This window comes from Schistocerca cancellata, chromosome 1, assembly GCF_023864275.1.
Source record: "Schistocerca cancellata isolate TAMUIC-IGC-003103 chromosome 1, iqSchCanc2.1, whole genome shotgun sequence".
NCBI lineage: Eukaryota > Metazoa > Arthropoda > Insecta > Orthoptera > Acrididae > Schistocerca > Schistocerca cancellata.
This window is the reverse complement of record NC_064626.1, coordinates 548,206,908-548,231,103: the sequence shown is the minus strand read 5'-3', so window position 1 is coordinate 548,231,103 and position 24,196 is coordinate 548,206,908. Positions and strand designations below refer to the sequence as shown.

The following is a 24,196-nucleotide window of genomic DNA, read 5'->3' as shown; positions in this document are numbered from 1 at the left end:
AGCCTTACCTTAATTTCACAATTTCTGATAGAAATAATGCGCTTTTAGCGAAACCTTTTTACTTTTGTGTGGAAAATACAACTATCTTAGTTGCTGGTCAGTACCAGGCACACAGGCATCCATGGATGATAGCACTGGTCATGAAGTTGTCCTAATCATCCCCCCTCTCACCACCTTCGCCCTGTAGCGTCGTGCAAATTATGTTTGCATGCCTCATTCCATGCCTTCTTTCCATAACCAAGTGGTACAACACTTGTGTTCTTAAAGTTTGTAAATAAACATTGAGTTAATCCACAGTGTCGTCAAGCATTAATGAATTTCTGGTCATATCCAAATGTTCAGAATCAGAAGAAAACAGTTTTAAAAAATATTTGACGACTGATGGATTTTTATGACAGAAACTCTTATGGATATTATCTGATTGTGTCGTGCTTCTGTTTCACAGTTGATTTACCTATGGACATTTTTCATATATGATGGTAGCCATGTTGAAACTGAGCCTTGTGTGCCATGCATGTGATCACAACTTGTCTATAGAATGCAGAAGGTTTTGCGTTATTCCCAACGAGTTTGAACCTATTCCACCTAACTCCGAGTCGCTGCAACAGCACATAGGAAGTGAACTGCGCATTATTATTGGCCATTATGACCAATTTAGGTACCATGACAGTGTATCAAAAAATTATAAATAACATCCGCAACCAGTCATTTTGTAATAATATTTTATTGAAAATGCGTAGGACCTTTCTGTTTTCAACAAAATATTGAAAAGAGAAACTGAGAGAGGAAATTATCTATGAGAGCTGCTTATTGTTTGATCTCAAGTTGATCATGACCAAAAGAATTTCATTTCATGTTCTTTGCTGCAGATGAGTAGCACATGTGAACATGATCATCATTGTTCATGAAGCCGTGCTACTTCTGAGTGTCATTTCCACTGCAGGCTAATGATCTAGTAAATTCATGACAGAAGCTCCCAGTGAGGTTAACTTAACTTGAAAATTATCTTTGGCAGCACTGTTAACCCATGGAGGAACAAGAATCCAGGCCCAGAAGGAAAACGTGTTCCCATTGTTGTATGCTTGATGTTATCACAGACCTTTCAGGTGACATGTCAATTGGTCTTTCACAGCATACAAACCATACTTACAGGTGTATCAAACTCTAGAATTTATTTAATTTATGAAAAAATGAATGAGCTGTTACACTTTAAACTTCCTGTTTAGAAAAAACTCCAATTTTCTAGTTAATTATCTCAATTTTTACCACAGTTTTTAATAGATTTGGAAAATTCTAGAGTTTCATACACCTGTAAGTATGGTTTGTATGCTGTGCAAAATTCATCAAAGAATCTCTCTTACTTACGAAGAAAATGTATCTGCAACAACAAATGCAGTCAGTAGTAAGTGAAAAAATTACTTTGTTATGTTTTTGAACTTCCACTGCTATGTGTGTGAATCCTGAATCCTTCCTGATCATACTGACAAAGTTTTATGAATTTATTTGTAAAAGTGTAGACAGTGGAGATTAAAATGTCCTGTGATGCCTTTCCTACTCCCCTGTCAAAACCAGTTTATTCGAAAAACTCTGTGTTGACTTGGAGTCAGAACACAGACGGTTACTTTTACACACATAAGTCAGGTGGTTGTCAAGGGGGAAAGTACTTACCCATGTGCATGAGCTATGACAATAACTTATCGCATTTTTCAAAGAAATGAAATATTTACATTTTTGCTACCTCCTTTTGAGTGAATTTTGGATTTCCAGATTGCAATATTTGGCCAACATATTTCAGCAGTTCAGTATTTCGAATACTAGCATGCAAGGGAAAGTAGAAAATATCCTCACATCCACTGACAAAATTGAAGTGTTTCACAGAAAACTACGAACATGGAAAAGAAAAGCTGTTCAAGGTAACTTGGAAGTGTTCCCATTGGTAAGCAGCACATGCATATATGAAATACTTCCAACAGTAGTAGATCATTTAATAAGTTTCGAAGAGAAACTGAGTTCATATTTTCCATCCCTCAACATGAACAGTACAATTGGATTCCAAACCCATTCAAGGAAAGTGCAGGCGATTTTGGCGTAACATTAACAGAAGGAGAAGGATTGGCAGCTATATCTGCTAATCATTGACTGATGATTAAGCATAAGGAATTGTCTCTTGAAGCCTTTTGGAATTCTATGAAAGATGAATATGTGTCAATATCTAAAAAGGCTGTGAACATTTTACTTCAATTTTTGACCACTTATTTATGAGAATTATGATTTTCTGACCTCACCACAATCAAATGTAAAAAGAGAGGAACTCTTAAGTGTATTGACAAGGAAGTGAGAGTTTGGTTTTCAGATATAGCTCCAAACATTGAAGAAATCGCGAGGACACATCAGGCCCAAGTTTCTGATAAACACTAGAAAGAGTAGACGTAAAGTATGTTTCATTTGTATTATATTACTTCTTTTCTCTATAATTTGAATTAATTGTTAGTTTTATTGCATTATTTCATTTCAATATGTTTCACTTAATAGTTTCTCTTGCCTTTCGTCTTGGCAGGGTAGGAGGCAACACGGCGCTCAGCTGTCACATTTGAATCATAATCGTGCTTCATGAATCTCTCACATTTTTATACAAAAATTATTTGTTCATATTGTGGTAATGTATGTTTCTTATTAATATAAGTTGTATTTTCTGTGATCTGGACATGGGATCTGGACATGATATTCAAAATAAAATGACTTAATTGTTATATTATCAAGCTATTTATTTCCTGTATTGACTGTTGTAAAATATTCCTCAGAAATGTGTATATAGTGCACCCACAATTATTTGTGGATTTTAAAATGCACCCAAAGCTCAAAAAGTTTGAGAACCACTGCATTAGATGTAGAAATATAAGCATAAGTAATTTACTCAACACATTAAGGTCACTACATTTTTACTGTATAAATGACAAGCCCACCAGATTGAATGCATTCATGGATAACATTATCAGTAAGTTTTGCTTGAGCAGGTGTCAGTTTAATACAATCAAATCACATATTTCTGAGTATGCAGGACTGTGGCTTTAAATTCCTCTGGATTGTGAAACAGGTACTAGTCAGGAAAGAATCATTAGGCCCATAAATGAACAGAAGTTAAACTAAAATCTAGATCAACATTCACAGACTGAATAAACTACTTACATGTGATATGGATGCTAATGAGTCAACCAAAAGATTTTTAGAAGTAGTAACTGAACTCTTTGAAGAAATATGCCCTGGATATTATAAGAAACATTACACACATAACCCTCTTTGCAGACCAGAAAGTTGAAAATACTGGTACACACCACAACTAGATAGCTTAAATATATTTATGCTACTTTACTATGCTGGTTCACAAGACAGTGAAGCAGATTCAAATAAATAAAAGATCATAAAAGGCACTACAGATCTGCAATCAAGACAGCAAAATGCAAGGCCAATGAGGGACACATTCTTAAGTCTTTAAATAAATGTAAAGCAACATGGGAAGTCATCAAAATGTAAATAAATTGCCAAAAGAAATATTACATTATTCTAATACCCTCTGATCAACATAAAGTGTGATGTGAGCTAGGCAGAAGCACTACTGCCACCATTATCCAATAAAGCAATTGAATGTTTTGAATGGAGTCATGTAACTTACTGACATATTAATGACTCAATAGCTGAACTCAATAATTGCTGAATAGAACATTACTGTGGGTTTTCTAATTTTCGAATTAAGCCGATAATAAAAGAGATAATAATGTCCTTAACAAAATAAGACACAAAATATTATCAGAGGCAGTGTATCCAGAATGCCTAAAATATCCTTGATTGAGTCAGTCTTTAAGAAAGGTAGCATATCACCACCTCAAAATTACCAATCCATTCCACTAGTCCCATTAATTTCTAAAATAACAGAGAACTGTATGTACCAGCAGATGAACAAGTATTTTATTATAATAATCTAATCTGTCATACACAAGTATGGCTTTAGATCTACCCTCCCTAGTGTGAAGGTAGTTGACGGGATCATAAAAAATATATATGACTGCTTTGAGAATAAGTCAATAATCCATGCCATGTTATTGGATTTAAGGAAAGCCTTTGATATAGTGTACCACAATATCCTAATAAGAAGGCTACAGTTCTATGGAATAGGGGAGAAAACTGTCCTCCTACTGCAGTCAAACCTAAGCAATAGAAAACTATTAGGGTGCATGAATAATCGAAAAGCAGGTCCTTTACCTGTTAGAAAATGAGTACCACAGGGATCCGTGCTTGCATCCTTTGTGTTCATTTTGTGTATATAAATGATCTGCCATCTGTATTGTTCTGTGACACTGTACTATATGCAAATGTCACCGCATTAATTTCTCAGAATACCAACATGAATGAGTTACAACTGAATGTAGCAATAGCAGTAGATAGGGTTACTTCCTGGTTTCAGTCTAATGCATTATATACAAATAGTAGTGAAACAGGAAACATTGTATTTAATGTGAATGCCCAAGAAGAAAAGTAACTCAGTGAAACTTCTTTGATTCCATATCAGTTGAAGTCTGAGCTGTGTTGTGCAACCCCGCCCCTCCTGATCTATCTATTTTTCGCCATCCCCCCTCTCACCCCAGTTACATACAATGCACTTAGCTTTTCACCCTTATTAACTCGTGAATGATGTTTTAGTAGTAATCTCTGTCTTGCATATTATCCTGTCACACCTTTAAGCTCTCAGGTTTAAAATCTCATCCATTGCCATCTCCTACAATCAGTCTTTCCTTCGGTTCTGTAAGTCTCCCTCAACCCGGGGTTCTGGGTGACTTTTCTGAACTGTGCCCCTTTCCCTAAACCTCTTCAGTCCTTTTCCATCACCCCTCTTCCTTCCCCTTCAACTCTTCTGACCAGAAGAAGGAGCCACTGGTTCCAAATGCTTGTAAAAGTTAAACCTTTTTGTGTGTTTGTTCTCCTGCCACCATTTCATGAGTAGACTTTTTATCTATTCATTTACATTATAAAGTCTAAGCTGGGATACACATAAGAATAAATTATGCTCCAGATTTGCCCGTGTGATTTATCTGCTGCATAAGCTGAGAGGCTGTGTAGGTGAAACTCTGCTGCTGTATGCATACTTTGCTTTTTTCATTTCCCATCTGACATGTGGTATTTTGCTCTGAGGAAACTCACCTGTATCTAAAACTGTATTTAAATGACAAAAAAGTCCATCATAGGATTTGCAGGTCTCACATCATGAGAATCATGTAGACAGTACTTCAAAGAAATGAATATTATGACAATAGCTAGTTTATCCCCCCCATGAACCATGGACCTTGCTGTTGGTGGGGAGGCTTGTGTACCTCAATGATACAGATAGCCGTACCATAGGTGCAACCACAATGGAGGGGTATCTGTTGAGAGGCCAGACAAATGTGTGGTTCCTGAAGAGGGGCAGCAGCCTTTTCAGTAGTTGCAGGGGCAACAGTCTATGATTGGCTGATCTGGCCTTGTAACACTAACCAAAATGGCCTTGCTGGTCTGGTACTGCAAACCACTGAAAGCAAGGGAAACTATAGCCATAATTTTTCCCGAGGGCATGCAGCTTTACTGTATGATTAAATGATGATGGCGTCCTCTTGGGTAAAATATTCCGGAGGTAAAATAGTCCTACCCATTCGGATCTCAGGGCGGTGACTACTCAAGAGGACATTGTTATCAGGAGAAAGAAAACTGGCATTCTACGGAATGTCAGATCCCTTAATCGGGCAGGTAGGTTAGGAAATTTAAAAAGGGAAATGGATAGGTTGAAGTTAGATATAGTGGGAATTAGTGAAGTTCGGTGGCAGGAGGAACAAGACGTTTGGTCAGGTGAATACAGGGTTATAAATACAAAATCAAATAGGGGTAATGCAGGAGTAGGTTTAATAATGAATAAAAAAAATAGGAGTACAGGTAAGCTACTACAAACAGCATAGTGAACGCATTATTGTGGCCAAGATAGACACTTAGCCCACACCTACCACAGTAGTACAAGTTTATATGCCAACTAGCTCTGCAGATGACGAAGAAATTGATGAAATGTATGATGAGATAAAATAAATTATTCAGGTAGTGAAGGGAGACGAAAATTTAATAGTCATGGGTGACTGGAATTTAAGAGAAGGAAAAGGGAGAAAAGGAAACGTAGTGGGTGAATATGGATTGGGGGAGAGAAATGAAAGAGGAAGCCATCTGGTAGAATTTTGCACAGAGCATAACTTAATCATAGCTAACACTTGGTTTAAGAATCATGAAAGAAGGTTGTATATATGGAAGAACCCTGGAGATACTAAAAGGTATCAGATAGATTATATAATAGTAAGACAGAGATTTAGGAACCAGGTTTTAAATTGTAAGACATTTCCAGGGGCAGATGTGGATTCTGACCACAATCTATTGGTTATGAACTGTAGATTAAAACTGAAGAAACTGCAAAAAGGTGGGAATTTAAGGAGATGGGACCTGGATAAACTGAAAGAACCAGAGGTTGTACAGACTTTCAGGGAGACCATAAGGGAACAATTGACAGGAATGGGGGAAAGAAATACAGTAGAAGAAGAATGGGTAGCTTTGAGAGACGAAATAGTGAAGGCAGCAGAGGATCAAGTAGGTAAAAAGACAAGGGCTAGTAGAAACCCTTGGGTAACAGAAGAAATATTGAATTTAGTTGATGAAAGGAGAAAATATAAAAATGCAGTAAATGAAACAGGCAAAAAGGAATACAAACGTCTCAAAAATGATATCGACAGGAAGTGCAAAATGGCTAAGCAGGGATGGCTAGAGGACAAATGTAAGGATGTAGAGGCTTATCTCACTAGGGGTAAGATAGATACTGCCTGCAGGAAAATTAAAGAGACCTTTGGAAATAGGAGAACCACTTGCATGAATATCAAGAACTTTGATGGAAACCCAGTTCTAAGCAAAGAAGAGAAAGCAGAAAGGTGGAAGGAGTATATAGAGGGTCTATACAAGGGCGATATACTTGAGGACAATATTATGTAAATAGAATAGGATGTAGATGAAGGTGAAATGGGAGATATGATACTGCATGAAGAGTTTGACAGAGCACTGAAAGACCTGAGTTGAAACAAGGCCCCCGGAGTAGACAACATTTCATTAGAACTACTGACAGCCTTGGGAGAGCCAGTCCTGACAAAACTCTACCATCTGGTGAGCAAGATGTATGAGACAGGTGAAATACCCTCAGACTTCAAGAAGAATATAATAATTCCAATCCCAAAGAAAGCAGGTGCTGACAGATGTGAAAATTACCGAACTATCAGTTTAATAAGTCGCAGCTGCAAAAATACTAACGTGATTTCATTAAAGACGAATGGAAAACTGATAGAAGCTGACCTCGGGGAAAATCAGTTTGGATTCGGTAGAAATGTTGGAACACGTGAGGCAATATTGACCCTACGACTTATCTTAGAAGAAAGATTAAGGAAAGGCAAACCTACATTTCTAGCATGTGTAGACTTAGAGAAAGCTTTAGACAATGTTGATTGGAATACCCTCTTTCAAATTCTGAAGGTGGCAGGGGTAAAATCTAGAGAGCGAAAGGCTATTTACAATTTGTACAGAAAGCAGATGACAGTTATAAGATTCGAGGGGTATGAAAGGGAAGCAGTGGTTGGGAAGGGAGTGAGACAGGGTTTGTAGCCTATCCCCGATGTTATTCAATCTGTATATTGAGCAAGCAATAAAGGAAACAAAAGAAAAGTTCGGAGTAGGTATTAAAATCCATGGAGAAGAAATAAAAACTCTGAGGTTCACCGATGACATTGTAATTCTGTCAGAGACAGCAAAGGACTTGGAAGAGCAGTTGAACGGAATGGACAGTGTCTTGAAAGGAGAGTATAAGATGAACATCAACAAAAGCATAACGAGGATAATGGAATGTAGTCGAATTAAGTCAGGTGATGCTGAGGGAATTAGATTAGGAAATGAGACACTTGAAGTAGTAAAGGAGTTTTGCTATTTGGGGAGCGAAATAACTGGTGATGGTCGAAGTAGAGAGGATATAAAATGTAGACTGGCAATGGCAAGGAAAGCGTTTCTGAAGAAGAAAAATTTGTTAACATTGAGTATAGATTTAAATGTCAGGAAGTCGTTTCTAAAAGTATTTGTATGGAGTGTAGCCATGTATGGAAGTGAAACGTGGACAATAAATAGCTTAGACAAGAAGAGAATGGAAGCTTTCAAAATGTGGTGCTACAGAAGAATGCTGAAGATTAGATGGGTAGATCATATAACTAATGAGGAGGTATTGAATAATATTGGGGAGAAGAGGAGCTTGTGACACAACTTGACTAGAAGAAGGGATCGTTTGGTAGGACATGTTCGGAGACATCGAGGTATCACCAATTTAGTATTGGAGGGCAGCGTGGAGGGTAAAAATCATAGAGGTAGACCAAGAAATGAATACACTAAGCAGATTGAGAAGGATGTAGGCTGCAGTAGGTACTGGGAGATGAAGAAGCTTGCAAAGGATAGAGTAGCATGGAGAGCTGCTTCAAACCAGTCTCAGGACTGAAGACCACAACAACAACAACAGCTAGTTTATATATTTATAGTTTACTAGTATATACTATGTAAAACATGAATAATTTTGACCTTAGGACGTCAGTATATCACCAAAACATTAGACATAGACATGCAATTGACAAGTCACATGCCAGATTAGCAGAGGTCCACAGCACCTATAAATATCTTAGAGCTCTCCATCTTCAGGCCACAAGTGGCCCATTGGGACCATCCGACTGCCGTGCCATCCTCAGCTGAGGATGCGGATAGGAGGGGCGTGTGGTCAGCACACTGCTCTCCCGGTCATTATGATGGTGTCCTATGTCCGGAGCCGCTACTATTCCATTGAGTAGGTCCTCAATTGGCATGAAGAGACTGAGTGCACCCCGAAAAATGGCAACAGCGCATGGTGGCTCGGATGGTCACCCATCCAAGTGCCGCCCATGTCCGACAGTGCTTAATTTCAGTGATCTTATGGGAACCGGTGTATCCACTGTGGCAAGGCCATTGCCTATATTTTAACAAACTACCTAAAAATGCCCACTCTTTGCCTCTGAATAAATTTAAAAGCATAATAATGAAGTATGTAAAAAGTAAAGCCTTGTATATTGTGAAGGAATGTGAAAAAAGGCTCAATAGATGAGTTCGAAGTTTGAGATGAGAGTATACAAAATTATAAGTTCTAATATATTATGACGCTAACATTGTGCTATGTTGATTCACTGTACCATATTGTATAAGGCATTACAGAGGAAAAATTATGATTATTGTAATTTTTTACATATTATTTAGTTAGAAAGACATTAATGTGGTTTTCTGATTCATTGTGGCATACTGTATTAGGTTAGCAAAAAGTGATTGGTTGGTGTAAGTAAAAGCCTCCTTGTAATATAATTAGGTAAGGATCCATGTAAAATCACTGTAATGTTGTAATTATAAGTGTGTATAAATTTTATATCTAAAAAGAAACCAAAACAAAAGTGCTGCCAGGTCGATAGACACAGATGTCTGCTTGTGTCTGTGTATATGCGGATGGATATGTGTGTGTGTGCGAGTGTATACCTGTCCTTTTTTCTCCCTAAGGTAAGTCTTTCTGCTCCTGGGATTGGAATGACTCCTTACCCTCTCCCTTAAAACCCAAATCCTTTCGTCTTTCCCTCTCCTTCCCTCTTTCGTGATGAGGCAACCGTTGGTTGCGAAAGCTTGAATTTTGTGTGTATGTTTGTGTTTGTTTGTGTGTCTATCGACCTGCCAGCGCTTTTGTTTGGTAAGTCTCATCATCTTTCTTTTTAGATATATTTTTCCCACGTGGAATGTTTCCCTCTATTATATTCATGTGTATAAATTTTGTATGAAAGCACCAATTGCATGTAAACTTTTTCAAAGGTAAATACATTATATTGTATTATTTAAAATAGTTCTGTTCTGTTTTAAGGACAGTGTCTTGAACTTTTTGTGTCACAAGTTATCATCATCATCATCATCATCATCATCTTCAAACCCGGTCAGTACAATAAATGGCCGCCGATTTTCATACAGTGTATTTTCTGTTCAGAAATGACAATGAGTTGCTCCAGCTGGAGCATAGTATATATATAATCCAATTGTGGTACTATCTAAACCCATATATTAATAACTGTTATATCAACCATGAATGAGCTGATCTATATATTATTTATTGGGGTAACAGAGGGCAGATCTGGCCTGAATGTGACCTTTGCTAGCAATGCTGTCTTGATCCTTAATGATTTACATTCTTTATTAATGTTTTCTGACATATTTGGGCTACTGACTTCATCAAATCCAAACTTATAACTTCTGACAAAAAATTCAGTGTCAAAGTGCAATAAAATTTATACCAAAACAGGGGAATCACCTTCACGTCTGTCTTCATCACAGGTTGTATTGCACACTGGCACTGAACTTAGAATTGCTAAACCAGAATTCTATGTTTGGATCAGATGAAGGCAGTAGCCAAAAAAATGTCTGAAATAACATAATAAATTAATAAAAAGCCACAAAGAAATCTAGACAGTATTACTCACAAAATTTCAGTGTGATTGTGAACTCATTACAAGGACTTATTTCCTTTATTAACAATTAATTGTGGTTTACCTTCCACACTGCTTTTCCCTCTGTTGAAATCTTCCAATCGTTACTTTTCTGTGCTGACGTAGACTGTATGGACTCAAAAATTTTAGCAAGCAGTGATGAATATAAATGCATGAAATTTGGTTCACACAGAAGAATTCCCTTCATACCATTGCCTAATACAGAGTTACTTCTCAGATCCCATTTTTAATACTGATCTGCTGATTTCTGTTCCTGGAACATGGACAGAAAAGTTAGCCATATTGCAAAAGTCACACTTAAGTTCTTAGAGTGGGTAATAAAAGTAAGTCGTAATAGTCTTTGTATATGCCATGAATTCTGTTCCCATTGTATAAAACATAAAAAGTGAGCCAAATAAAAGGTGTGGAAGAAGTGAAGGAAAACGAAGCAAAGGTAAACAGTAGATGCACTGAGAGGAATATTATGTTCCTTACAAATTGTTTCAGAAATGCCATCATTGACATATTCTGCAGCTTTCAGTGATCATTAGGCCAGTTATATGTTGTAGAATTTTTCACTTATCTCCTTCTTCTCCCACTAAAAACAAAAGTAAATAAATGAAATATAAATTAAAGTTGCACTCAGGCAACTCATGACTCAAACAGTAGTTTTGCACTGCATAATTAGAACACGAGGAGGGTTGAAGTTAAAGTTCTGTCAAAAATATATGTCATCATAAGGGAGACACTAGATCAGTTGGATAATAATTAGGGATGAACTTGTTTTAAGTACTATTCAACTGAAAGGTCTATGGTAGTCTTAGGAAACCTTAATCATCATGACTAAGCAAGGATATAAACTCTAGCTGTCTTTATTATGAATCCAATGTGTAAATTTCTATGGCACCATTAGCACATGTGAAAAATATGAAATGAGGGAATAAGCAAAAATTATGATACATTAAGCCCTGTCCAAAACAGTTTCAAGTACCAGCTGGGAACAATTTTACATCACTGCCACTTGTAGGAACCAAGCAAGTGGCTAGATTTTATTTCAGACATATTTTTAGAAATTTCCTTTTTCTCAGTGGTATCTATTGTTGTTAGGCATAATTATAATTTCATGAATAATCTTGTAATCCATTGGAAGTTAATGATCCTCATATTTTTGGTTATTATGCCAATGAGAACCATTGGACATCCAATCTACCCATCTTACCTTCAGCATTCTTCTGTAGCACAATATTTCAAAAACTTCCAATCTGTTCTTCTTTTGAACTGATCAAAAAGTCCACGGGTGTTCCGCTGGTTCATAGTGTCCAACAAGCACAATATTTCGGTGATCAGACATGTCACCGTCATAAGGTGCTTTGATGAACTGAGCTCCTGAGAGCAGGTGGTCGGCATGTATACCGTCCCCCCCACAGGCCATTTCCTCTGCACCCACGGGTGCTGGTCAGCAGTCGCTGAGACTCACGGGTCAGCATCTGTGGTAGCATCGGTGTAGTTGCTAAGTCCTACCAGCTCACCAGATCATTTTCATTACTGAGTGTCTTCTTAATTATACTAAGTGCTAGTTCCTGTGCCTTGCTAAGATTATAACTGCATTCTCGGTTGATAAGTTCATCCCTGGTGCGAATTTCGATGGACTTTCTGACAATGCTGTCCCAGTATTTAGAAGTCTGGATCAAGATGTTGGTACACCCATAATCCATCTCATTTTTCAGACAAACAGTGCTCTGTGACAGCTGACTTGTTTAAGGATACTTCAGTCATGTGTAGCTTTGATGTTCTCAGCAACAATCATAATGGTGTGCACTGTCTGTCCAATATACCAGGAATCTGGTATATGCCAGTCTTCCACAAGCTGAGATCATCTTTCACACTTACCAATAACGCTCTTGTTTTATTGTGGAAGAAGACAGTTTTGACTTGGTGTTTCTTTAATATGCGTCTGATTTTCCCCGATAGTGCGCCAGTGTATGGAATAAATGCAGTGGCTTCTTCTGCCTCTGTTACTTCTTCCATCTTCAAAGGTTGCACTGTAGAGGTGGGACGGAGAGCGCATCTAATCTGCCATTCTGTATACCTGTTCTTTCGGAATACGGTTCTGAGGCATTCCAGCTCCTGGGGCAGACTCTCTGTGTCTGAGATGCTGCGTGCCCTGTGTACCAGAGTTTTTAGAGCCCCATTCCTCTGAGAAGGAAGGTGACAGCTGTCTGCATACAAATACAGATCAGTGTGCATTTTCTTCCTGTACACACTGTGACCCAATGTGCCATGGGCTCTTCTCTTCACCATGATGTCCGAGAAAGATAATCTTCCTTCTGCTTCAGTAACCATTGTGAATTGGAAGTTGGGATGTATGGAGTTCAGCTTTTCCCTACCATGGGGCCAGATGACAAACATGTCATCCACATAACAGAAAAAACAAGTAGGTTTCCATTTGGATGATGCCAAGGCTTCCTCCTTTAAGTACTCCATGTACAAATTCGTGACCACAGGTGAGAGTGGGCTGTCCATTGTGACTCTTTCCATTTGTGAGGTCAGGACATGCTTGAAAAGGTCTGTAGTCTTCTCATCAAATTTCTGCCCAATAAGCTCGACTGACTCTCATAGAGGCACCCTGGTGAATAACGAAACAACGTCAAGGCTCACCAGGACATCTGAGTCTTGCACCCTGAAATTGTTGAGACATTTTACAAAATCCACAGAATTGCGGATGTGATGAGGGCATTTACCTACATAAGGGCTTAGTATTTCCACCAGGTACTTTGCCAGTATGTAGGTGCCCTAATATTGCTGACAATCAGGTGTAACAGCACCCCCTCTTTGTGGACTTTAGGGAGTCCATAAAGTCTTGGTGGTATAGGTCCTTGAGGTGACATTTTCTTGGTGACCCCCTCTGGTAAATCCGCATCCTTGAGAAAAGCCCTTGTCTTGTTCTCCACCTTCTTTGTGGGGTCAGCATTGATCTTCCTGTAGGTGTCTTCATCTAGCAGGTGCTGCATCTTCTCAATGTAGTCCTTATGGGAAAGAACAACAGTAGCATTGCCTTTGTCAGCTTGTAAGACAAGAATCTCAGGGCACTGTCTCAGTTCCCAAATGGCCGTCCTCTCTCTGCTGATAATGTTCGACTTCGTAGGTTTAGTTCTAGTCAGAGCATGGCAGGTTTTCTGGTGTACTTCTTCAGCTGCTTCAGGTGGTGGTCACACTGCAACCTGTTCAACTGTGCTGATGATGTTCGCAAACTGCGTGAACATGGGGGAGGGAACAAAGTTAAGGTCCTTCTCCAGAACGGAAACCACATCGCGAGTCAGCTCCATGTCAGTGAGATTGATGACCATTTTGCATAGGGCCTCCAGTGATGGCTTGTCAGAGAGATGTGAGAATTTTGATATCTGATGTCCTGTGGCCTTCCTGTGTGAAGCATCAGCTGTCACCCAGGTAACACCATCAATCCAGTCCCAGGTCCAGGAATTAAAATGATTGGCCAGTTGTAGATGTAGTTTAAATAGTTCCTGGGAGTTGTACTCAAGGCTGTGGTGGGTAAATTGCACCCTCTCACATACCAAGGCAAGGCTGGCCAGCTTCTTAATTCTCTTGGCTGCTGCAGAATTGATGTGATGCCTGACCTTAGCAAAGTTCAGCACAATTTGCTCAGCATGATATCTCTTCAGAATTGCAAGAGTACTCAGTAAACAGCATCTTCGATGATTCAAATTGTCCAATTTCTTCATGCTGCGATACATCTCCTCCTCGTAAAGGTGTATGAAGAGATTCTTCAGGTTCTCCGTGCATATTTGTTGATCAAAGAGTCCACAGGTGTACTGCCGGTTCACAGTGTCCAACAGGCACTGGCACACTATCAGGGAAAATTGAGCGCATATTAATAACACATGAGCATTATTGGGAAGTGTGAAAGGTGATCTCAGCTTGCTGAAGGCAGGCATATACCAGATTCCCTGTCAATGCAGTAAGACTTATGTTGGACAGACAGTTCACACCATGAAAGATTGTTGCCGAGAACATCAAAGGCACACTTGACTGAAGTATCCTAGCAAGTTGGTGGTCACAGAATACTGTTTGTCCAAAAAACGCAAGACGGATTATGGGCATACCGAGATTTTGGCCCAGACTAATTAATACTGGGACAGTGTTGTCCATCGAGGCCATCAAAATTCGCATCATTGATGAACTCATCAACTGAGACTGCAGTTATAATCTTGGCAAGACATGAGACCCAGCACTGAGTACCATTAAGAAGACACTCAGCAACGAAAATGATCAGGTGAGTTGGGCGGATGTAGCAACAACACCAACGATGACCTCCGCAACTGTCGACGGGTGCCCACGGATGCAGACCGTGGAGGGAACAGCCTGTGGGGGCTGTGTAAGGTGGCCACCTGCCCTCCGGAGCTCAGTTTGTCAGCGTACCTGATGATGGCGACATGTCTGTTCTCCAAAATATTGTGTTCGTTGGACACTATGAACCAGCAGTACACCCGTGAACTCTTCAATTAACAAATACTCCAGGAGAAACTGAAGAATCATTTCTTTTGAACTGTTTGTCATCCACATATCACTTTATTACAAGGCTACACTCTGGGCAAATACCTTCAGAAAAGACTTCCTAACATTTAAAATCTCTAAACAGTGTTAACAACTTTTTCTTCCTTACAAATATTTTTATTGCTATTTCCAGTCTGCATTTATGCCCTCTACTTCAACCATCATCATTTAGTTTGCTGACCAAGTAACAAAACTAGTCTACTACTTTTATTCTCTCATTTCCTAATCCTGTTTCTTCAGTATTACTGGATTTAATGTGATTTATTTATTTATCCATGTAAATCTCTTATTCAGTACGTAGGTATATCATACACAGGATATTGGACAGGACACGTCATCTCCAAACAACCTAAGACAGCTGCTCGGATTGTCTCCCAAATCATTTATATAGATAAGGAACAGTAAAGGGCCTATAACACTACCTTGGGGAGCGCCAGCAATTGCTTCTCTTTTACTTGATGACTTTCTGTCAATTACTACGAACTGTGACCTGTCTGACAGGAAATCAAGAATCCAGTCCCCTAACTGAGATGATATTCCATAGGCACGCAATTTCACTACAAGTCGCTTTTGTGGTACATTTTCAAAAGCCTTCGGGAAACTCAGAAAAACAGAATCAACTTGAAATCCCTTGTCGATAGCACTCAACACTTCATGTGAGTAAAGAGCTAGTTGTTTTTCACAAGATCAATGTCTTCTAAATCCGTGTTGACTGTGTGTCAATAGACTGTTTTCTTCGAGGTAATTCATAATTTTCGAACATAATATATATTCCAATATCCTGCTGCATATCAATGTTAGTGATGGGGGTCTGTAATTTAGTGGATTACTCCTACTACCTTTCTTGAATATTGGTGTGAACTGTGCAACTTTCCAGCCTTTGGGTATGGATCTTTCGTCGAGCGAATGGTTGTGTATGATTGTTAAGTATGGAGCTAATGCATCAGCATACTCTGAAAGGAACCTAATTGTTAAACAATCTGGACCAGAAGATGTGCTTTCATTAAGTGATTTAAGTTGCTTCACTATTCCGAGGATATTTACTTCTACATTATTCATGTTGGCGGCTGTCCTTTATTCGCATTCTGGAATATTTACTTCATCTTCTTTTGCAAAGGCATTTTGGAAGGCTGTGTTTAGTAACTCTGGTTTAGTAGTGCTGTCTTCAATAGTATCTCCATTGCTATCGCACAGAGAAAGCATTCATTGTGTCTTGTCTCTAGCATGTTTTACATACGACCAGAATCTCTTTGGATTTTCTGCCAGGTTTCGAGACAAAGCTTCTTTGTGGAAACTATTATAAGCACCTCATATTGAAGTCTGTGTGAAATTTTGAGCTTCTGTAAAAGATCACAAATCTTGGAGATTTTGCATCTGTTTAAATTTGGCATGTTTTTTTTTTCATTGTTTCTGCAATGGTGTTCTAACCCATTTTGTGGAGGATCAGCTCTGTTGTTCATTAATTTATTTGGTATAAATCACTCAATTGCTGCTGATAGTATTTCTTTGAATTCAAGCCACATCTGGTCTACACTAACTTTGTTAATTTGAAAGGAGTGGTGATTGTCTCACAGCAAAGTGTCAAGTGAATTTTTATCTGCTTTTTTGAATACGTACAATTTTCGTTTGTTTTTGGAGAATTTGGGAGTTACAATATTCAGTCTTGCAACAACCACCCTGTGTTCACTAATCACTGTATCCATTTTAATGCTTGTTATTAACTCAAGATTATTTGTTGCTAAGAGGTCAAATGTGTTTTCACAACCATTTACTGTTTGCATGGGCTCATGAAGTAAATGTTCAAAATAATTTTCAGAGAATGAGTTCAGCACAATTTTGGATGACATTTTATGTGCACCTCCAGAATTAAACATGTATTTTCGCCACCATATCGAGAGTAAATTAAAGTCAGCACCAACTATAATTGTATGGGTCGGGTCCTTGTTCGAAAGGAGAGAGAATGTGTCTTGCCATCAGTACCAAGGCAGATTAAAACTGTGTGCTGGACCGAGACTCAAACTCAGGACCTTTGCCTTTCACAGGAAAGTGCTCTACTGGCAGATGTAAATCTGTGAGGATGAGATGTGAGTCTTGCTTGGGTAGCTCAGATGGTAGAGCACTTGCCCACAAAAGGCAAAGGTCCTGAGTTTGAGTCTCTGTCCGGCACACACTTTTAATCTGCCAGGAAGTTTCAATCAGTGCACACTCCACTGCAGAGTGAAAATCTCACTCTGGAATCATCAGTGCCAGTTGAATAATTACTCTTTGGTGAATTAATGGTATTTAGGAGTTCTGTTGGTCCTATTGGCCTGAGGAACAGAGATATACAGGGTGATTATAATTAAAGTTCAACTTTTAAATCACTGTAGACATAGCACCACTGGTCAGAATGACATCAAATTGCAATTGAATATTATCGGAGAAGGGGGAAAATGTACGGCAGAAAAAAAAAAAAAAAAATAGTTACAAAATGTAGGAATAGATGGTGCTGTGAGCATCATAATTTAATGGTGGTTGACTACAATGACAAATGAATCATACAATACCTAAGGTGTACGATTGATGTTAAACAAACTGTTCTATTCCCTGTTTGTGGGTGTACAGATATGATACTGTTACTTACATGACGGCATCCACCATGGCAAGGTCATATCACATTGGATAGGAAAAATTGGTTTTCAATTGTCCTGAGGCAGAAAAATGCATAAAAATCATCATTTACATCAGTTTTTAATTGTCCTGAGGCCAAAAACAGCATAAAAAGCATGAATCAAAATTAAATCAGATTATTAATTTCTGTGTGACTGGCACAAAATATGTTCAATATGCTGTCCACCGGAATGAGATTTTCACTCCGCAGCGGAGTGTGCGCTGATATGAAACTTCCTGGCAGATTAAAACTGTGTGCCCAACCGAGCCTTGAACTCGGGACCTTTCCCTTTCGCGGGCAAGTGCTCTACCATCTGAGCTACTGAAGCACGACTCACGCCAGGTCCTCACAGCTTTACTTCTGCCAGTACCTCATCTCCTACCTTCCAAACTTTACAGAAGCTCTCCGGCGAAATTTGCAGAACTAGCACTCCTGAAAGAAAGGCTACTGCAGAGACATGGCTTAGCCACAGCCTGGGGGATGTTTCCAGAATGAGATTTTCACTCTGCAGCGGAGTGTGCGCTGATATGAAACTTCCTGGCAGATTAAAACTGTGTGCTCGACCGACACTCAAACTCGGGATGTTGCCTTTCGTGGGCAAGTGCTCTACTATCTGAGCTACCGAAACACGAGTCACGCCCGGTCCTCACAGCTTTACTTCTGCCAGTATCTCGTCTCCTACCTTCCAAACTTTACAGAAGCTCTCCTGTGAAACTTGCAGAACTAGCACTCCTGAAAGAAAGGATACTGCGGAGACATGGCTTAGACTGGCAGAAGTAAAGCTGTGAGGACCGGGCGTGAGTCGTGCTTTGGTAGCTCAGATGGTAGAGCACTTGTCCGTGAAAGGCAAAAGTCCCGAGTACGAGTCTCGGTCGGGCACACAGTTTTAATCTGCCATGAAGTTTCATATCAACGCACACTCCGCTGCAGAGTGAAAATCTCATTCTGGAAACATCCCCCAGGCTGTGGCTAAGCCATGTCTCCGCAGTACCGAGCGAGGTGGCGCAGTGGTTAGCACACTGGACTCGCATTCGGGAGGACGACGGTTCAATCCCGTCTCCGGCCATCCTGATTTAGGTTTTCCGTGATTTCCCTAAATCGTTTCAGGCAAATGCCGGGATGGTTCATTTGAAAGGGCACGGCCGATTTCCTTCCCAATCCTTCCCTAACCCGAGCTTGCGCTCCGTCTCTAATGACCTCGTTGTCGACGGGACGTTAAACACTAACCACCACCACCATCTCCGCAGTATCCTTGCTTTCAGGAGTGCTAGTTCTGCAAGGTTCGCAGGAGAGCTTCTGTAAAGTTTGGAATTAGGAGATGAGATACTGGCAGAAGTAAAGCTGTGAGGACCGGGTGTGAGTCGTGCTTCGGTAGCTCAGATGGTAGAGCACTTGCCCACGAAAGGCAAAGGTCCCGAGTTCGAGTCTCGGTCAGGCACACAGTTTTAATGTGCCAGGAAGTTTCATATCAGCGCACACTCTGCTGCAGAGTAAAAATCTCATTCTGGAAACATGCCCTAGGCTGTGGCTAAGCCATGTCTCCGCAGTATCCTTTCTTTCAGGAGTGCTAGTTCTGCAAGGTTCGCAGGAGAGCTTCTGTAAAGTTTGGAATTAGGAGATGAGATACTGGCAGAAGTAAAGCTGTGAGGACCGGGCGTGAGTCGTGCTTCAGTAGCTCAGATGGTAGAGCACTTGCCCGCGAAAGGCAAAGGCCCCGAGTTCGAGTCTAGGTCGGGCACACAAATTTAATCTGCCAGGAAGTTTCATATCAGCGCACACTCTGCTGCAGAGTGAAAATCTCATTCTGGAAACATCCCCCAGGCTATGGCTAAGCCATGTCTCCACAGTATCCTTTCTTTCAGGAGTGCTAGTTCTGCAAGTTTCGCATGAGAGCTTCTATAAAGTTTGAAAGGTAGGAGACGAGATACTGGCAGAAGTAAAGCTGTGATGACCGGGCGTGAGTCGTGCTTCGGTAGCTCAGATGGTAGAGCACTTGCCCGCGAAAGGCAAAGGTCCCGAGTTCGAGTCTCGGTCGGGCACACAGTTTTAATCTGCCAGGAAGTTTCATATCAGCGCACACTCCGCTGCAGAGTGAAAATCTCATTCTGGAAACAGGCTGTGGCTAAGCCACGTCTCCGCAGTATCCTTTCTTTCAGGAGTGCTAGTTCTGCACGTTTCGCAGGAGAGCTTCTGTAAAGTTTGGAAGGTAGGAGACGAGATACTGGCAGAAGTAAAGCTGTGAGGACCGGGTGTGAGTCGTGCTTCGGTAGCTCAGATGGTAGAGCACTTGCCCACAAAAGGCAAAGGTCCCGAGTTCGAGTCTCGGTCAGGCACACAGTTTTAATCTGCCAGGAAGTTTCATATCAGCGCACAGTCTGCTGCAGAGTGAAAATCTCAGTCTGGAAACATCCCCCAGGCTATGGCTAAGCCATGTCTCCACAGTATCCTTTCTTTCAGGAGTGCTAGTTCTGCAAGTTTCGCATGAGAGCTTCTATAAAGTTTGAAAGGTAGGAGACGAGATACTGGCAGAAGTAAAGCTGTGATGACCGGGCGTGAGTCGTGCTTCGGTAGCTCAGATGGTAGAGCACTTGCCCGCGAAAGGCAAAGGTCCCGAGTTCGAGTCTCGGTCGGGCACACAGTTTTAATCTGCCAGGAAGTTTCATATCAGCGCACACTCCGCTGCAGAGTGAAAATCTCATTCTGGAAACAGGCTGTGGCTAAGCCACGTCTCCGCAGTATCCTTTCTTTCAGGAGTGCTAGTTCTGCACGTTTCGCAGGAGAGCTTCTGTAAAGTTTGGAAGGTAGGAGACGAGATACTGGCAGAAGTAAAGCTGTGAGGACCGGGTGTGAGTCGTACTTCGGTAGCTCAGATGGTAGAGCACTTGCCCGCAAAAGGCAAAGGTCCCGAGTTCGAGTCTCGGTCGAGCACACAGTTTTAATCTGCCAGGAAGTTTCATATCAGCGCACACTCCGCTGCAGAGTGAAAATCTCATTCTGGAAACATCCCGCAGGCTGTGGCTAAGCCACGTCTCCGCAGTATCCTTTCTTTCAGGAGTGCTAGTTCTGCAAGTTTCGCAGGAGAGCTTCTGTAAAGTTTGGAAGGTAGGAGACGAGATACTGGCAGAAGTAAAGCTGTGAGGGCCGGGTGTGAGTCGTGCTTCGGTAGCTCAGATGGTAGAGCACTTGCCCACGAAAGGCAAAGGTCCCGAGTTCGAGTCTCGGTTAGGCACACAGTTTTAATCTGCCAGGAAGTTTTATGCTGTCCACCGTTTTTTACGACAAGTTGAAATCAAGAAACAATGTTCCACAACTGATCACAGTGTTTTCAATGTCATGTTCAGAATGTGTTGTGCAGTGTGTGCCTTCAGTGCAGCTAAGTTTGCAGTCAGAGCACTGAAGACAACATCTTTCATATTGCCCCACAGCCAGAAGTCACACTGATTAAGGTCAGGTGATCAGTATGGCCAAGCTGTAGGAAAATGGCACCTGATAATTCAAGCATTTCTGATATGGCGCTTCAGCAGCTGCTTAACTGGATTTGCAATGTGAAGAGGTGTACTATCTTGCATAAAGATGATCCTAGCCACCCTGTTGCAGAGCTGGAATTACGTGACTGTGCAAAAGACACTCATAGTGCTTACCAGTGATGGTACAGGTAACAGGACTGGAAGCACCTGTCTCTTCAAAAAAAATATGGCCCGATGATAAATGGGGCTGTAAACCTGTGGCACACAATGGTTATTTTCTGGATGAAGTGGTACTGGTTGATTTGTGTGTGGATTTTCCATTGCCCATATTCAACAATTTTGGTTATTGACATATCCTGTCAGATGGAAGGGGGCTTTGTCTGTCCACAAAATCTTCCGTGGCCAATCATTGTCCACTTCCATGCAAGCAAGAAATTCTAAAGAAAAGGTCTCTCTTGCTGGCAGGTCAACAGGAAGCAACTCAAGCACATGGTTAATTTTGAATGAATAGCAAAGAAGGATGTTTTGTAGGATTTTATGCACCGTGCTCATGGGTATGTCCAATGTTCGTGCAATTCTCCATGCACTACATGTTTGCACACCACCACTCATCTCCTCCTGCATTGCTGTGGCCACTGCTTCTATTGATGTCGAATCAATTTGTTTCCTCCCTCTACCAGGTTGCACACCAAAAGAAACCATCTTTTCTAATTTCCGGATCATTTCCTCCAGACCAAAGGCAGTCATTGGACCAACACCTTTTTTCAAACCCTTCAGTGTGTGGAACTTCTGCAGAGCAATGTGTGCACAGTCATCATTCTTGTAATACAGCTTTACAAGAAGAGCACGATCTTGCATTGAGGCAGTCATGGTGAACGTCGCAGGTGTGAAAAGAGGAAAAGCCGCGTACCCGGTTTATTTATACCAACTTCAATAGGTCATGCACATGACAGGTGTTTTCATTTACATGTTCTGAAACATTCTTTTGAACAATTTTCGCACTTTTTTTTTCTGCCATACATTTTCCTTTTCTGCGATAATATTCTGTTGCAATTTGACATCATTCTGACAAGTGGTTTTATTTATTTATTTATTTGGTCCTGTTGATTACATATTATACATCCAGTGTACAAGTAATATAGGACAAATCAGTTCATGCAATTACACTAGTACATTAACATTTATACAATACGTTGGACAGACATTGGTTTATTTTACAAGAACAATTACTTGCATGCAGTATTAAAGCCTGCATTATTCCAAAAACAGTTTAAGTGATTGTTTACAATAGTAGAATAAGTGACAGTGCATGTTTTTATGCTACTGACATATATAAGGAAGTAAATTTTCTTCATGCTCATGGTTTGAATGAATACAAGTTTTAACTGAATTCCTTAAGAAGATGTTTAAGTGAATGCTCAAGAGAGTGGGATACATGGGAGTTCACATTTTCTCATAATGAAACAGATAAATTTACATTTTATCACCACAATTTCAGTTAAACTACAAGCAACAGCATCACACTTTATCTTTAAGGGAGTGCTTTTCTTAGGCAGTTTCCCCTACTCTTGTACATCATAACTGTAAGTATTCATTCATTTTATAGAAAGTTTGTTTGATGAGAAATAATTTTAGTTTCCTTCTGAAAGCCTGTACATTATTTATTCCTTTTTTATATTGATTGGGAGCTTATTGAAGACCTTTATACCTGACTCAGTAACTCCCCTATGTACTTTAGTGAGAGATGCAGAGTCTTGATGAAAATTTGTCACCTTTCTTGTGTCATGGTTGTGGATGTCACAATTTTTCTGAAACAGTTCCCTGTTGTTGGCTACAAATAACATCAGTGAGTTTATATACTGACCTGTCTCCAGTCTGATGTTAATGCTGTTCCTGTCCCCCTTAAGACAACCCTTTGCTTCCTGTTCTGTAAGTATGATTCTAACTAAGTCAAAGATTTGCCTTTAATGCCATAATGTGGAAGCTTTCTTAAGAGTGTGTTGTGATCTACACAATAAAATGCCTTGGCAAGGTCTCAAAATATCCCCACTGGATAGCTTTTGTAATTTAGTTCACCTAAAATTTCATGTGTTAGGTTAAATATAGCTCTATCTGTGGAGGAGCCCTTACAAAAGCCGAACTGTGTAGGAGCCAGTAAGCCATTTTGTGTAGTGTGACTATAAATCCTATCATACACTATTCTCTCAATATACCTTTGAGAATACTGGCAGCAGGGAGATGGGCCGATAGTTGGATCTTTCATCCCATGCTCCACTTTTGTGGATTGGCATCACTACTGCATGTTTTAATCTATCTGGGAACACACCAGTTTCCATAGATTCGTTACACAAATAGCACAATATATAACTGATTAAGTCTGCACATGAATTTAGAATCCTACTTGATATGCCATCATATCCACAGGGATCTGAGTTTTTGAGTAATTTTATGGTTTTTTCAATTTTCTTAGGGGTTGTACTTCTGAAATGAAGTGCTACTTTAGATGTTATTTGCATGTGGTTAAGTAGTTCAATAGCTTCTGTGTGAGCCTGTTTATTATGGTTCACTGTTTTTTCAGCTACAGAGAAAAAAATTGTTGAAATCTGAGGCTGCAGTTTTGTGTTTATTATTGTCAGGTTTTATGTTCCTATTTGTTTCACTTTTTTTGATGTGCCATATGGTTTTCATTTTATTGTTTGAATTGCTAATTTTTTGTGCATAGTGCAACTGTTTGGCCTTCTTGATTACACTTGTTAGAATTTTACAGTATTTCTTGTAATGTAACTTTACTGCTGGGTCTGTACTAGTCCTCTGTTGTACACACAGATCTCTCTTTTTGTTATATGATATTTTTATGCCAGTAGTTAGCCACTCTTTCCTTTTACTAT

The 24,196-nt window shown here is 40.0% G+C and overlaps 1 protein-coding gene and 1 pseudogene across 3 annotated transcripts in view; one reads left to right on the top strand and one right to left on the bottom strand.

Annotated features, from left to right (window-relative positions):
• Window positions 1-24,196, top strand: part of LOC126180116 (IQ domain-containing protein E-like) — a 288,384-nt gene that overhangs the window by 236,975 nt on the left and 27,213 nt on the right. The window contains exon 8 of one of the 3 annotated variants that reach the window (XM_049924667.1): window positions 2,563-2,678. The exons of 1 other annotated variant lie outside the window; for it this stretch is intronic. In XM_049924667.1, coding sequence (XP_049780624.1) covers window positions 2,563-2,614 — 52 coding nt within the window. In that variant the 3' untranslated portion in view covers window positions 2,615-2,678. Of the gene's footprint in view, window positions 1-2,557; window positions 2,679-24,196 lie in introns of those variants that run through there. One more of the 3 variants, XM_049924669.1, reaches the window with a different exon arrangement.
• On the bottom strand, window positions 8,963-9,080 carry LOC126103559 (5S ribosomal RNA; annotated as a pseudogene).